Source organism: Gorilla gorilla, chromosome 1 (assembly GCF_029281585.2).
Source record: "Gorilla gorilla gorilla isolate KB3781 chromosome 1, NHGRI_mGorGor1-v2.1_pri, whole genome shotgun sequence".
In the NCBI taxonomy this organism is placed as follows: domain Eukaryota; kingdom Metazoa; phylum Chordata; class Mammalia; order Primates; family Hominidae; genus Gorilla; species Gorilla gorilla.
Genome location: NC_073224.2, coordinates 52,506,373 through 52,518,960, shown reverse-complemented (window position 1 = coordinate 52,518,960; position 12,588 = coordinate 52,506,373). Strand labels below are relative to the sequence as shown.

Below are 12,588 nucleotides of genomic sequence, written 5' to 3'. Positions count from 1 at the left end.
TATGTGTGCCACCTGGGAGGCGGACAGGGATGCACTGGAGCCTCCCATTCGTGCACTTTAAGACTGGTCAATGATGGGCCATCTTGAGGAATGAGAGCTCATGGCCCCTAGGAGGCCCCTCAACCTGACCATTTGTCTTGGCTGGCACTAAGAACCACAGACTTGCTGTGAGCCAGAGTCAAGGAATGGCCGGTGGGGGTTCTCTGAGGATCCTGTAGGGAATCCTACCCAAGACATGAGCAAACAGAACCAGGCAGGCCTTGGTACCAGGATTCTAGGGAAATGAAAAGGGCACTTAGTGTGTGGGCTCACAAAAACATGAGACTAGAAGAGACCTCAGCCATCATCTGAGCCACTGCTCCCATGGTACAGTTGAAGAATCTAAGCCTCAGTGAGAAGAATACAAAAAGAAGACCAGGCTAAAGGTCAGCAGCTCCAGTTCTAGCCCAACTAGAGAACAGAGGTCCCCTTTCTTCACCTGTCACATACGGGTAACATTACCTGCTCTGCCCATCTCACCAGGCAAACCCTCAAGGGTTATGCAAATTATACATAGCTGAACCTAGATGAGCATATGCGTTTTCCAATTTTAGGCACAGGACTCTTTCTACTCACCACACAACCTGTTCCAAACCTAACTGCATATCTCCTGGATCTTGGCTAGGGATGCAGGTGAGAGAATGAGCCAGAACAGGAGAGAAAAGGGCCTGTATCCTTATACTCCAGGGACTTATGAAACCCAACGAGGATACAACACAAAGTGGAGGCAGAGAGACAGCATGGGTGGAGTGGGGCCTGGGATGGGCACACGAAGGGATCGGAATGGCACTGCTGAGGGTATCACTCAGTCCCCATTGGCTGGTCATGTTGGTAGGGAGTGGGGCTTAATACCAGCACCCACAAACACTGGCTGCCCATGAGCCTGGGGTTGGAGCAGTAACTCATGTCCCCATCACCTACAGAAAGCAAAAAAGCACAGAAAGATGGCCTGTATGATGGCTTCAACGATCCTTTTCTTATCCCAGAGTCCAGCTGGGCAGGGGTGCCGTAGAAACCGAACTTTGGGAAAATTAATGGGGAAAATGACTCCAGGGCCCTGCCTTGCCCCCTGGCCTGGCCCTTTGCCCATTGTCCCCTGCCCCACCCTCCAGGACCCAAGGGTGATGGGTACCTGCCCCCTGGCTGTCTCGCCACTGCGGTGCCAGGAAGGGGAGCTGGGGTAGGGCCAGAAGCGGCTCTCGCTAGGGAGTGGAGGGACGGCTGGAGGAGACTCCAGGGGGACGTAGGCTTTGGGGAGGGGAGGCCGAGGCGGGCCAGGTTCCTGAGGCAGACAGAAGCCAGAGCATTAGGAGGAACAAGAGCAGCCACTGTGAGAGCAGGAGAAAAGAGCGTTAGCAGGAGGCAGACAACAACATTGCTGGAGACCTGGGTGGGCCCCTGGGACCACTGCACTCCCACCCGTGGCCTGAAGAGAGTGCCAGCTCTGAAGCTAACTCTCTGCCTGACCTTCAAGGCCTTCCTTGACCCAGCCTCTACCTGTCCACCACTCCCCACTGCTCCCCAAGTTTTCCCCAAAGCTTTCTCATTGCCTCGCCCCCATGCCAGGCAGCTCCTCTCCCACCCTTTTGCTTCCACCCACTCTCCTGCCTAGAATGCCTTTCCCTTGTTCCTCTCCCCGTCTTGCTGCTCTGTGGCCTGGTTTAGGCCCCAATGTCTGTTGGAACATCAGGGCGTTTATAGTCTGAACGATGTGGCTTAATGTTGAGACATATGCCGTCGTGTTCCTATGAATTGGTCTTGGTCCATAGGATGCTGGGCTCCCCGAGTGAAGCCTTTGAGCACATGTGTGTATCTTTATTTTATTTTTCTTTTTTCTTTTATTATTATTATTTTTTTGAGACGGAGTCTGGCTCTGTCGCCCAGGCTGAAGTGCAGTGGCGCAATCTCGGCTCACTGCAAGCTCCGCCTCCTGGGTTCACGCCATTCTCCTGGCTCAGCCTCCAGAGTAGCTGGGACTACAGGCACCAGCCACCACGCCCGGCTAATTTTTTGTAATTTTTAGTAGAGACGGGGTTTCACCGTGTTAGCCAGGATGGTCTTGATCTCCTGACCTCGTGATCCACCCACCTCGGCCGCCCAAAGTGCTGGGATTACAGGCGTGAGCCACCACGCCCAGCCTCTTTCTTTTATTTTTTATTATTATTTTTTGAGATGGAGTCTCACTCTGTCACCAGGCTGAAGTACAGTGGTGCGATCTTGGTTCACTGAAACCTCCACCTCCTGGGTTCAAGCAATTCTCCTGCCTCAGCCTCCTGAGTAGCTGGGACTACAGGTGCACACCACCACGCTCAGCTAATTTTTGTATTTTTTTTTTTTTTTTTTTTTAGTAAAGATAGGGTTTCACCATGTTGGCCAGGACAGTCTCTATATGCTGACCTAGTGATCCACCCGCCTTGGCCTCCCAAAATGCTGGGATTACACGATTACGCACCCGGCCACGTGTGTATCTTTCTAAGAGGGCCTCATGGTACCCCATGCCCACAGTCGAGCCCCAGAAAACACTTGCTGATTGACTGACTAGGAAACTGCTCCCCACACTGACCCTTAACCCTGTTGCTATCCTGGTATCATCCTAGATTTAAATTCTTGTGAAATGCATGCTGTCTGCTATCCATCCTGGTGCCCAGGAACAGGCTTCACTGCAAGGGAGCTAAAGATGACAGATGGAGATGAGAACAGGTAAAGGGGAAACCTGGAGAGAAGTTCACAAAATGGGGTGTGAGAATGACCTCCTTAAACAAAGAGCTCCAGCACTAGGGCTGGAGGCCTGTGAGGAAGAGAGGGGCACAGAAGTTGTATAGTTTCAGACAAACGAGGATCTGGTCCTCCCTCCCCCACCTACCTTCTATTCCATTTCTCAACTTACCTCATTGGAGCCAGGCTTGGTGGGGGACCCCTGAGAGCCCGACACCAGTGAAAAGGGGCTCAGGGGGCTGGTGAGGCTGGCAGAGCTGAGGGGGCTGGCCGGGCTGTTGGAGCTGTAGGTGGCTGAGGGGCCAAGTCCTCCTTGGGGGAAACAAGGGGATGGGTGAGCAATGGAGGAGGGGTGCGGCCTGGTGGGTAGATGGGCACTGTGAGTGGAGGTGGCAGGGAGAAGCCAGATCCAGGGATGTGGGAGGGCAGATTTAGTGTCTCAGGGCTACCTGGGCCTGCCAAAGGGACTCATTACAGGTTCTGCGGCCACAGGCTGGCTGTTGAGAGGTGTGCTGGGTGGGGAGGATGGTAGATGGAAATGATACTGTTGTCCCTGAGGTGTCAAGGAAAGCCAGTCTGAGGTCCCAGGGCTCAAGGAAAACTCTAAGGTAGGGGTCACATGTCACGAGTGGGCCCATGTGCTTGGGGGCTGGGGAGGCTTAGGTGCTTTTGACCTTTTCTGGGGAGGACTTTAGAGTGTCAGGGTCAACAGTGTCTCTGAGTTGTTTATTTGGTCTATTCTGCAGGGGGTAAGGGACCCCTACCTACCACCCTAGAACCCAGGGGAAGATTCTGGTGTCCCAAGAAGGCCCTGCCTGGCTCTGAACACAGTGTGAGCTGGCAGGAGTGGGATGGAGGCCAGAAATACTGGAGCACTCCTGGTGAGGCAGGCAGCCTAGGAGGCTGGCACAGGAGGCACCCACCTCTGTGCTTGGCGGTGTCCGTGCCCCGGGAGGGGTTGTTCTTCCTCAGCCCCTCCATCACGTCCTGGATCCTCCAGATCTCCTTTTGGATTTGCCGGTTCAGCACCTCATTCTGAAGCAGCCACACAGTGAGTCAAAGGAAATGGCCATGAGGAGTGTCCAGACCTTTCTCTCAGCCCAGACCCCTTGGAACCCACATCCCTTTGGGCCAGCAGGAGGCAGGCACCCTGTGTACACACACACACACACACACACACACACATGCCCCTCCAGCAGTCATCTTTCCCATGGGCTGCCTCTGCTCTTCAGCCTCTAGGAGATGGCACCTCAGAATTGCCCGAGTTTCTGAACCAAGACTGAGGACGCACCCTTCCGAGTTCCCCCAGGGGAAACATGGGTGGTTTTCGAGTGAATGCCCATCTAAGTGAACACTTTATGGTATCCTGTTTTTCATGGGGCAAGAGCTTCCATTTTACTGCTTTTCTTCACATCCAAACAGCCCTTTTCCAATACCCACTCCCAGCGTACGCCTGAAGAGTCATGAATTCGATTACAGTTGACAGTCTAAAAGGTAAGACCTCCCATTTATTTAGCATCCCTCAGCACCAGGCACTATGCTAAGCAATTTGCATATACAGTGCTAACTCATTTTGGCTGCATGACTCTAGGAGATAAGGGCAGCAGCTATCCCCTCTTCAGAGATGAAGAGACTTACACCCAAGGCCATCTATTTAGTAAGCAGCATGACCATCATCTCAATATGGGTCTATTTGGACCCGAAGTTAGCGCCCTTGACCACAACCCTATCTCCCCTCCTAAAATGTCTGTGTTTCAAGTGAGGCTTGGCCACGGGACATGGTGGTATTTGGGTCTTCTGGACCAGGTGGGTCTTCACCCTACCTAACCAGCTGCAAGGTAGGGGTGGTGAGTGGCATTACCAGGAGGGAAACAGAAGAAAATGGGGGAAACCAGGGTGTTAACTGCATCAGAGAGACAGGGCTTGCAAACTAGCTAGAGAAGAGGCAGGGCCTGGGTGAAGAAAAGGCAGAGGGAAGAAAAGAACAAGAACTCCCCAAGATCATCATGTCAATCCTCCTGCCTCCAGGCAGACTGTTTCTAACCCACCCCAGGAAGAAAAGCCTCTCTCCTATCTAAAAATTCCTGAGCAGATTGCTCCCGCAGCGCCCACTGTTCTAATGCCTGAGTTATTTATATTTACACGTCTGTTTTTAAATCCTGCTGGGCACAGTGGCTCATGCCTGTAATCCCAGCAGTTTGGGAGTCTGAGGCAGGAGGATCACTTGAGCTCAGGAGTTAGAGACCAGCCCGGCCAACATAGGGAGACCCTGTCTCTACAAAAAATACAAAAACTAGCCGGGCATGGTGGTTCATGACTGTGGTCCCAGCTACTCAGGAGGCTGAGGTGGGAGGATTGCTTGAGCCCGGGGCAGTCAAGGCTGCAGTGAGCTGTGACTGCGCCACTGCACTCCAACCTGGGCAACAGAGCAAGACCTCATCCCAAGAGGAAAAAAATCCTTTCAGTCATAAAACACCTGTGTCTAACTGAAGTCTCCCAAGCTTCAGCTTTAACTCCTTCCCCTGTGAGATGAACCTAAAGTGTCCCATTATCTTCATCCTGAAACTTAGAGTCTGTTATCAATGGCCGGAACCTTTGCTTTTGTCTCGAGGCCAACTCCTCATCTTTAGTCACATCCCAATCCCCGCCAGCTCAGGGGCCCTTCTTCACCTGGGTGTCCAAATTGAGCTGCTCCCAGAGGTCATCGTGCAGGGCAGAGACCTCAGACTCGAGGTGCTCATACTCTATGGTGCTGTTCGTCAGGGCCTACGGGGGAAAGAGGTGTTCACTGAGAAAGCCGCCATCACCAAGGCATTCCTCCTTATCCTGCAATGGACCCTGGGGCCAGGGTACCAGAGGCACGAAGATCTGGGGAAGAGGGCATGGAGGGACCGAAGGAGAGGGGCACCAGGCTGAGACATTCTGGTGACAGCCAAACACGAGCCTTACAAGAGATGTAACAGCCCATCCCACCACCAACTGAAATAAAGAGAAAGTGGAGAGGGTTGACATCACTTCCATACCCTCCTATTCTCCCCAGATCAGCGGATAAAAAGTAGAGGGCATAGCCTGGGGAAAATGACAAGACCCCATCTCTACAAATTACAAAAGTTAGCTGGGCATGGTGGCGCACCCCTGTAGTCCTGGCGACTTGGGGGCTGAGGCAGGAGGATCACTTGAGCCCTGGAGGTCGAGATTGCAGTGAGCTGTGTTTGTGCTACTGCACTCCAGCCTGGGTGACACAGTGAGACCCTGTCCTTAAAAAAAAAAAAATTTTAAGTGGAGGTCAAAGAGAAAAGAGCCTGAAGGAGGATATTTATTATCCGGAGGTTAGAGAGCTTCCTCCTTTCCGAGCCACACTTTCACGGGGCTTTTTCTGCTGCTTCTTGGAGCCATTCTCCAAGCAGTCTGTGTCGGAAGGTCTGCCCTTACCTGCTGGGAAGTAGTGACCAGGGCAGCAGCTTTTTTTTTTTTTTTTTTTTTTTGAGATGGAGTTTCACTCTTGTTGCCCAGGCTGGAGTGCAATGGTGCGATCTCAGCTCACGGCAACCTCCGCCTCGTGGGTTCAAGCAATTCTCCTGCCTCAGCCTCCTGAGTATCTGGGACTACAGGCATGTGCCACCACAACCGGCTGATTTTGTATTTTTAGTAGAGACAGGGTTTCTCCATGTAGGTCAGGCTGGTCTCAAACTCCCAACCTCAGGTGATCCACCTGCCTTGGCCTCCCAAAGTGCTGGGATTATAGGCGTGAGCCACTGAGGCCAGCTGGCAGCAGCCTTTTTGCCAGTGCTTTGCTTCTCCGAGGGAGAAGACAGAAGTGGGCAGCAGAGGTGTTAGCACAGCCAAGGAAATAAGTAACTCACAACTTCATGCTGTCCCAAAGAAATCCAGGTACAGGTATAGTTTGTGGGAAATAAGCTCATTTCCTCGGTGGAGACTGGAATGAGCAAACTGGCTGACTTGCTATTTATTTGCAGGGCAATATTGAGGTCTTTGTTTATGCCCCTCTGCACGGGAGTACTCAGCTCTCGTCCTCTGAGGAAAACTGGACTAGGACAGCACAAGCTGGGAGGTGGTGGCCCTGCTGCCTAGTGCTGATGAGGTGGGGTGCACGAACCCCGCTCCCTGGGTTACCGTGGTCGCCTGAGACAGCTCCACGCGGATGTTGATGAGCTGGTTCTGCAGTGAATCCTTTTTGTGTCGCAGCTTTTCTGGGTAGGCGGGCTGGCTTCCAAACATCTCCAGCTCCTGGTGGGTCCCCATCAAGGCACTTTCCAGGCTCTCCTGAAGAAAGGCAGGGGAATGACATGAGCAGCCCTGACAGCTCCTCTCTGGGATTGAACAGCAGAGGCCTGAGCCCTTAGAGGTTCAACAGGCAGCTGAGTGGAGGCTGTCCTTGCTTTGTCATCTTAGTCAGGTTGGAGACAGCAGCCCACAACCTTCTCCAAGCCAGCCTCGCCCATCTGCCCCAGCTTAAAGCCACCCCCAGCTTCTCACCTTCTCAGCTCGGAGCTGCTGCACCAGCCGGTCCTGCTCCCTCACCACCTTGTTCTGCTCACACAATTTTCCCAGCAGCTTCTAGGGATCCAGAGAGTGGGGAAGGAGAGGGAGAAAGAAGGGGATGAAGGACATAGTTTGATGGGGACCTGGGAGTTATAGGCCTGGCCCCTGGATACCCCTCTCCTTTCTCCTGCTGAGGAACCCTGGGCCTTCACCTTGCCCTTGGTGGCTCCTGAGAACAAGAAGATGGGTCTTCATCTTGGGAGGTGAGGTATGCTTACTCTCTGAGGAAGTGAGTTGGGTTAAGAGGGCTGAGAGCCAAGTGTTAAACTCTGGCACCCCCATCCTTCCAAGGGTTGCAATTCACAAAGGACTGAGGAGATGATATGACCTCACCTCCTAGGCTGGACTGAAGAGGTGGGCCGGGTGTCAGAACAAGCAGTCTTAGAAAAGCAGTGAGCAATAGAAACTGTCCCTCAATCCCACAGAACCTTCTCCCTTCTCTCTCAAGATCCTGTTCTTCCCTCCTCCCTTCAGAGTCTCAGGATGGCTGATCCTCCCTCTGAGGTCTAGTCCTGTCAGGAAGGATCCTCTCCCAGTCTCACTGGGCAGATCCACTACCCAAGCAGGGCCAGTGGTGATGGGGAGCAGACAGGTGAGGCCAGAAAGAGGGCTCATGCTTTCCTAGTCCGCACCTTTATTCATGCCATTCCTCAAATACCTGCTTTGCTCCTTTCCACTGAGTCAGATTTTACCCTCTGGGCCTTTTAACTTCAAGGCCTAACTCACATGCTGCTTGTTTTGTCCCTGACCTTCAGCCCACACGGCCTCACTTCCCTGCACCTGGCAGAACCTATTATGGCTCCCCTTCACTACATGAATACCGTGTTGCCACCTCCTGCTGCTACCTGGCACTTCCCACTTACCCTGAAGCTCCCTGAAGGCAGGGGCATAGCCGTATTCTCCTTTCTAGTTACCTGTAGGGACTAATGCCATGCTGGGCACAGAATAGACCGACTGATCTATCTCCCAACAAAGTCTGCATTCATGTTACAAGAAGATCTCACTGCCGTAGGCAAAACGGCCCAGCGCTCAGTGGAGAAACGGATACAGCCAGCATGGGAGGGAAGGGTGAGTGGGTGGTAGATCAGAAAAGAAGGGGGATGAGGAGGAGGTAGGCAGAATCTTGTTGTGGTGAGAGAAGACATGAATCAAAGGTATGAAAAGCCACCAGAAGGAGAGAGATAGATGGAGAGACAGCCCCCGCAGAGGAAGAGAGATGGATGGAGAGACAGCCCCCGCAGAGGACAGCAGCAGGAGGCTGGAGTGGAGGGAGGGAGCAGGGGGCGCTGCTCTTACATCTGTGTCTTGCTCGTTTAACTTGTAGGTGTGGAGGCTGTCCCGGAACACTTCTGGGTATGGAGGGACCTGCAGGAACATGAGGCCGGTTACTGCAGCAGGGGCAGGATGAGGGTATGCAGGGATAGGAAGCTAACATCACAATCCCGCTGTGCTCCTGCCAGAGACCATGGTCCATCACCTCTGGTAGCTTCTGTTCCAGGGACCTGAGCTCATTCCACATCCCCTGGCTGGAAGCCTGGGATGGCCCGGCCTAACCCCATCCCAGTTGTCCTAGGCTGACTCTGGAGAGATCAGAACTCTGCTTGAGTCATGCTCTGTATTTCCTCTCCCCCAAGCACTAGTGTCTGCTGCTAAGAGCGACTGCAGGGTGTGCAGCTCCCAATGGCTTGTTGGTAACCACCATGAGAACATCAGTGAACTCCATGGCTCTCTGTGGGCTTAAGACATAGGGGAATGGTCGGAATGAGCACTGGGAACAGTTGAAAACTATTGCCCTAGTAGACTGAACACCTGGGCTTTTGTCTAAACAAAAATTGGCAAGAATTCAGAAGCGTCTCTGGGTCCAGTAAATGCTACCTAGCCTGGACGCCACATCTGGTGACCACAGCACATTCTATACACCTTTGACATTAGATGGTTCCATTACACCCCTCATGCCTTTAACCCCAGTGACGTCTGTCAAGATATTACAAATATGAAATCGAAATCAGAACATTCAAGAGCAGAGTTGCGATCCCCAGCATGGCATGAGATGTTGGTGCTGGCTATTTTGATGGTTTGGGAAATGGGCCTTGGGTTTACCCATGAAAGTGAAGAATGGAGGTGACATAGTGGAATTAAGGAAGGAAGACCAGGCCAAGCCTGTCTCCAGGCAGATGAGCGGGTTGGGTGGCGTGAGCCTCATCCTAGATGGGCAACTCGACCATGCACAAGCAGCTGAAATGGCATTGGCAGGGACCATGCTGCCAGGCAGAGGTCTTACTTGCATGAAGAGTTGGGACCTGGGGGAGGAGTTTTCCACCATGCGGTTCACCATACTGATGAGAGTCTCGCTCTCACTCATCTGCAGCAGAGGAAGGAACGGACTATTCACACTCCGACCTACATGTAGGTATCTCCCCTTCACCCACCTGTGCTTGTTTCCCAGGAAACAGGGGAGGGCAGCTCCCCCAGCACCCTGAGCTTGCCCTCATTCCTTGCTCACCCCTAGTGACCTCTGTTTCAGGACCAGCACTGAAGCTGTCCTTGCAGAAAGGCCACGGAAGGGGCCGGGAGGCCACTGGGACCTTGCTGGAGGCACTGCAGAGGCCCGGGCCTGGTGACTCTTCCCCAGGGTGCCTGGCTGTTGTCCCATCTGCACTGGCCACGGTTGTCATCTCCCTGCCCTGATCTCATTTCTCACACCACTTTTGACAAAGACCATAGAGGCAGTTGGAAGACTGATCTCCCCAGAGTTGAACTAAGTGAAACAACCAAAAATGAAAATCTAGGACCTGCTCTTTGGATGGGCCGCCACAGATACAGAGGCCTGCCCCCTCTCCCTGCCCCTGCCCCTCCCCACCCTCGGCTCTAGTGCAGAAAGTGCTAAACACGGTTTCCAGAGCTGGGCTGGCAGCATCCATGAGGATCTCGGATGACGCTAGGGAGCAAACAAGGAGGCCAAAACAAGCAAGCCACATTAAAGGGACACCAGGCTTTCCAACACATTCTTTCTATTTCAAGAATCCTTAGGAACATGGAGGTGGAAAGACTATTTGCCAATTTAAAAAGAGAGAAATGGTAGAAGGGATGGGATGAGGAGGAAGAGGAAGGGAAAGGAGGGGTGGGAGAAAGGGCAGGCCAACCAATCAACCAGAAATGCCATCATTTCCCCCACTGATTCCAATGGGAAAGGACCAAAAAGTGAAGATATCAGGGAATGTCTTTGGCTGTGTCCCTTTAATTCCATTGTTCTACAGGGGAAGGCAGCAGAAGACAGAGGGGGTTGTGCAGGGAAAGCTTTCTGGAAGGGAAAGTGAATGAGAAAGGGAGGAAAGAGCCACATTAGGGAAGATTATCTGGGGTTTCTGTTCAGAGGATCCCCTGTGATTTTTCCATCATCTCTCCAATCTCAGTTGCACCCACACTGTCCTTTCTTCCTCTTACGCCTTTTAGGCAGTGGCCCAAATACAGCCTTGCTTCTACATGTTGTAGGCAGGGCAAGGGCACCCACCATCCCATTTGCAGGGTCTGCAGCATTTCAAAAGGCTTTCCTAGGAACCGATTTTTCTACCTCTTTAGCCCTGTAATGCAAGGGCCTTGAGGGCCGGGAGCCATCCCTGCACAGTAACCTGTAGGTATCTCATTTCTTCCCCAACAAGCAGATCCAGAGCAGTAGAGGAAGCGAGCAGGAGTGTTCTCATCCTGGCCTGCTCCCGCCTGTGCTGCGGCTTTGGGGATCTTTCAGCACAGGTGGGTCTTACCTCTAGGAGGATTCTTGTGTGCTACCTTCTGTCTCTTCAAAATGTTAGATTTTGTAAGAAACCACCTAACCCAGTGCCTCACACACGGTAAGGAGTGCTCATTGATATTTTTGAGTTTGGGAAAAACAAAATAATAACAGCAGCAAGTGGTGATTGTCACTCCTTGCGATGCCTGACAAAGATGCCTCACGTATGCACCCCTGCTTGATTCTCCCAATACATCTGTGAGGTTGAAAGGAAAGGGCAGATTCTACAATGCCCATTTTATGATTGAGAAAACAAAGACCCAGAGAAACTAAGTGACATTTCCAAGATTAAAAAAAAAAACTTCCTTGTAAATGGCAGAGCTAGAACTAGAGCAGCAGTGTCTGACTATGTCCTGGACTCTTCTCATCATACAAGACTGCCTTTTAAGAGTACTACCTGCGTGAACCCTGGGGGCGAAGCCTGCAGTGAGCCGAGATCGCGCCACTGCACTCCAGCCTGGGTGAAAGGGCGAGACTCCTTCTCAAAAAAAAAAAAGAGTACTACCCTTGGCCAGCTACAGTGGCTCATGCCTATAACCCTAGCACTTTGAGAGGCAGAGGTGAGAGGATCACTTGAGGCTGGGAGTTTGAGACCAGCCTGGCCAACACAGTGGGACACCCATCTCTACAAAAAAAAATTTTTTAATTAGCCAGGTGTGGTGGCTGCACACCTGTCTGTAGTCCTAGCTGCTCAGGAGGCTGAGGTGGGAGGATCACTTCAGCCTGGGAGGTGGAGGTTGCAGTGAGCTAGGTTTGTGCCACTGTACTCTAGCCTAGGCAACAGAGTGAGATCCTGTCTCAAAAAAAAACAAAAAAACAAAAACAAACAAACAAACAAAAAGGAATAATACCCTTTATCCATGAGGGAGTCCTCTGGAGGCCTGGTTCTGAAGCCCCTAGCCTAATGGACCAGCCCCTCTGTGAGGGCAAAAGCCCGCAGCAAGGGACCCTGCTGTCTGCACTGAATGCTTGGACAGCTGGGCATTGTGGATGGAGTAGAAAGCCAATCACATGGGTGACAGGGAGGATAGCTTGCTCAGGAATCTGGAGGTGGGTGGGCCATGAGCCCTGCTCCTCACCCCTGCAAGGCACTTTGAATCTTGCTTCCCATCAGCAGGATCCTGGACCTCCCGGCCCTGCTCAGAGTTGGAATCCTGGGATCTGTTCCCACATGGCCCAGAATGCTCATGGTGTGGACACAATGAGCTGCTTCTGGAGCTGGAATGCCACGGCCTCCAGGGCCAGGAGCCATCCCTGTTTATTGAACTGTGGACATTGGTGCTTCCTAGTGCCTGAGGCCTATTACAAAATCGAATTGCGACATCGACATGAAGCCCCGGTGAGATAGGTCACATGGCTTGTGACTAGAAGAACCAACAGTTGCAGCTATAGCATCTCATTTAAAATTTTTTTTTTTCTGTAACTTTAAGAGCATGAACTCATCCTAATGAGGTTTGACAGCAGCTTTGTCACACATTAGATGT

The 12,588-nt window shown here is 52.3% G+C and overlaps 1 protein-coding gene across 9 annotated transcripts in view; it reads right to left on the bottom strand.

The window, feature by feature from the left end:
• PLEKHA6 (pleckstrin homology domain containing A6) overlaps positions 1–12,588 on the bottom strand; it is a 153,245-nt gene that overhangs the window by 16,925 nt on the left and 123,732 nt on the right. For 7 of the 9 annotated variants that reach the window (XM_031014036.3, XM_055368977.2, XM_055368959.2 and 4 more), the window contains 8 exons: positions 9,599–9,679; positions 8,614–8,682; positions 7,252–7,332; positions 6,889–7,038; positions 5,425–5,520; positions 3,678–3,789; positions 2,927–3,066; positions 1,172–1,321 (listed from right to left, as the gene is read on the bottom strand). In XM_031014036.3, the coding sequence (XP_030869896.3) occupies positions 1,172–1,321; positions 2,927–3,066; positions 3,678–3,789; positions 5,425–5,520; positions 6,889–7,038; positions 7,252–7,332; positions 8,614–8,682; positions 9,599–9,679 (879 nt within the window). The remainder of the gene's footprint in view (positions 1–1,171; positions 1,322–2,926; positions 3,067–3,677; positions 3,790–5,424; positions 5,521–6,888; positions 7,039–7,251; positions 7,333–8,613; positions 8,683–9,598; positions 9,680–12,588) is intronic. The other 2 variants (XM_055368988.2, XM_055368998.2) reach the window with 1 other exon arrangement.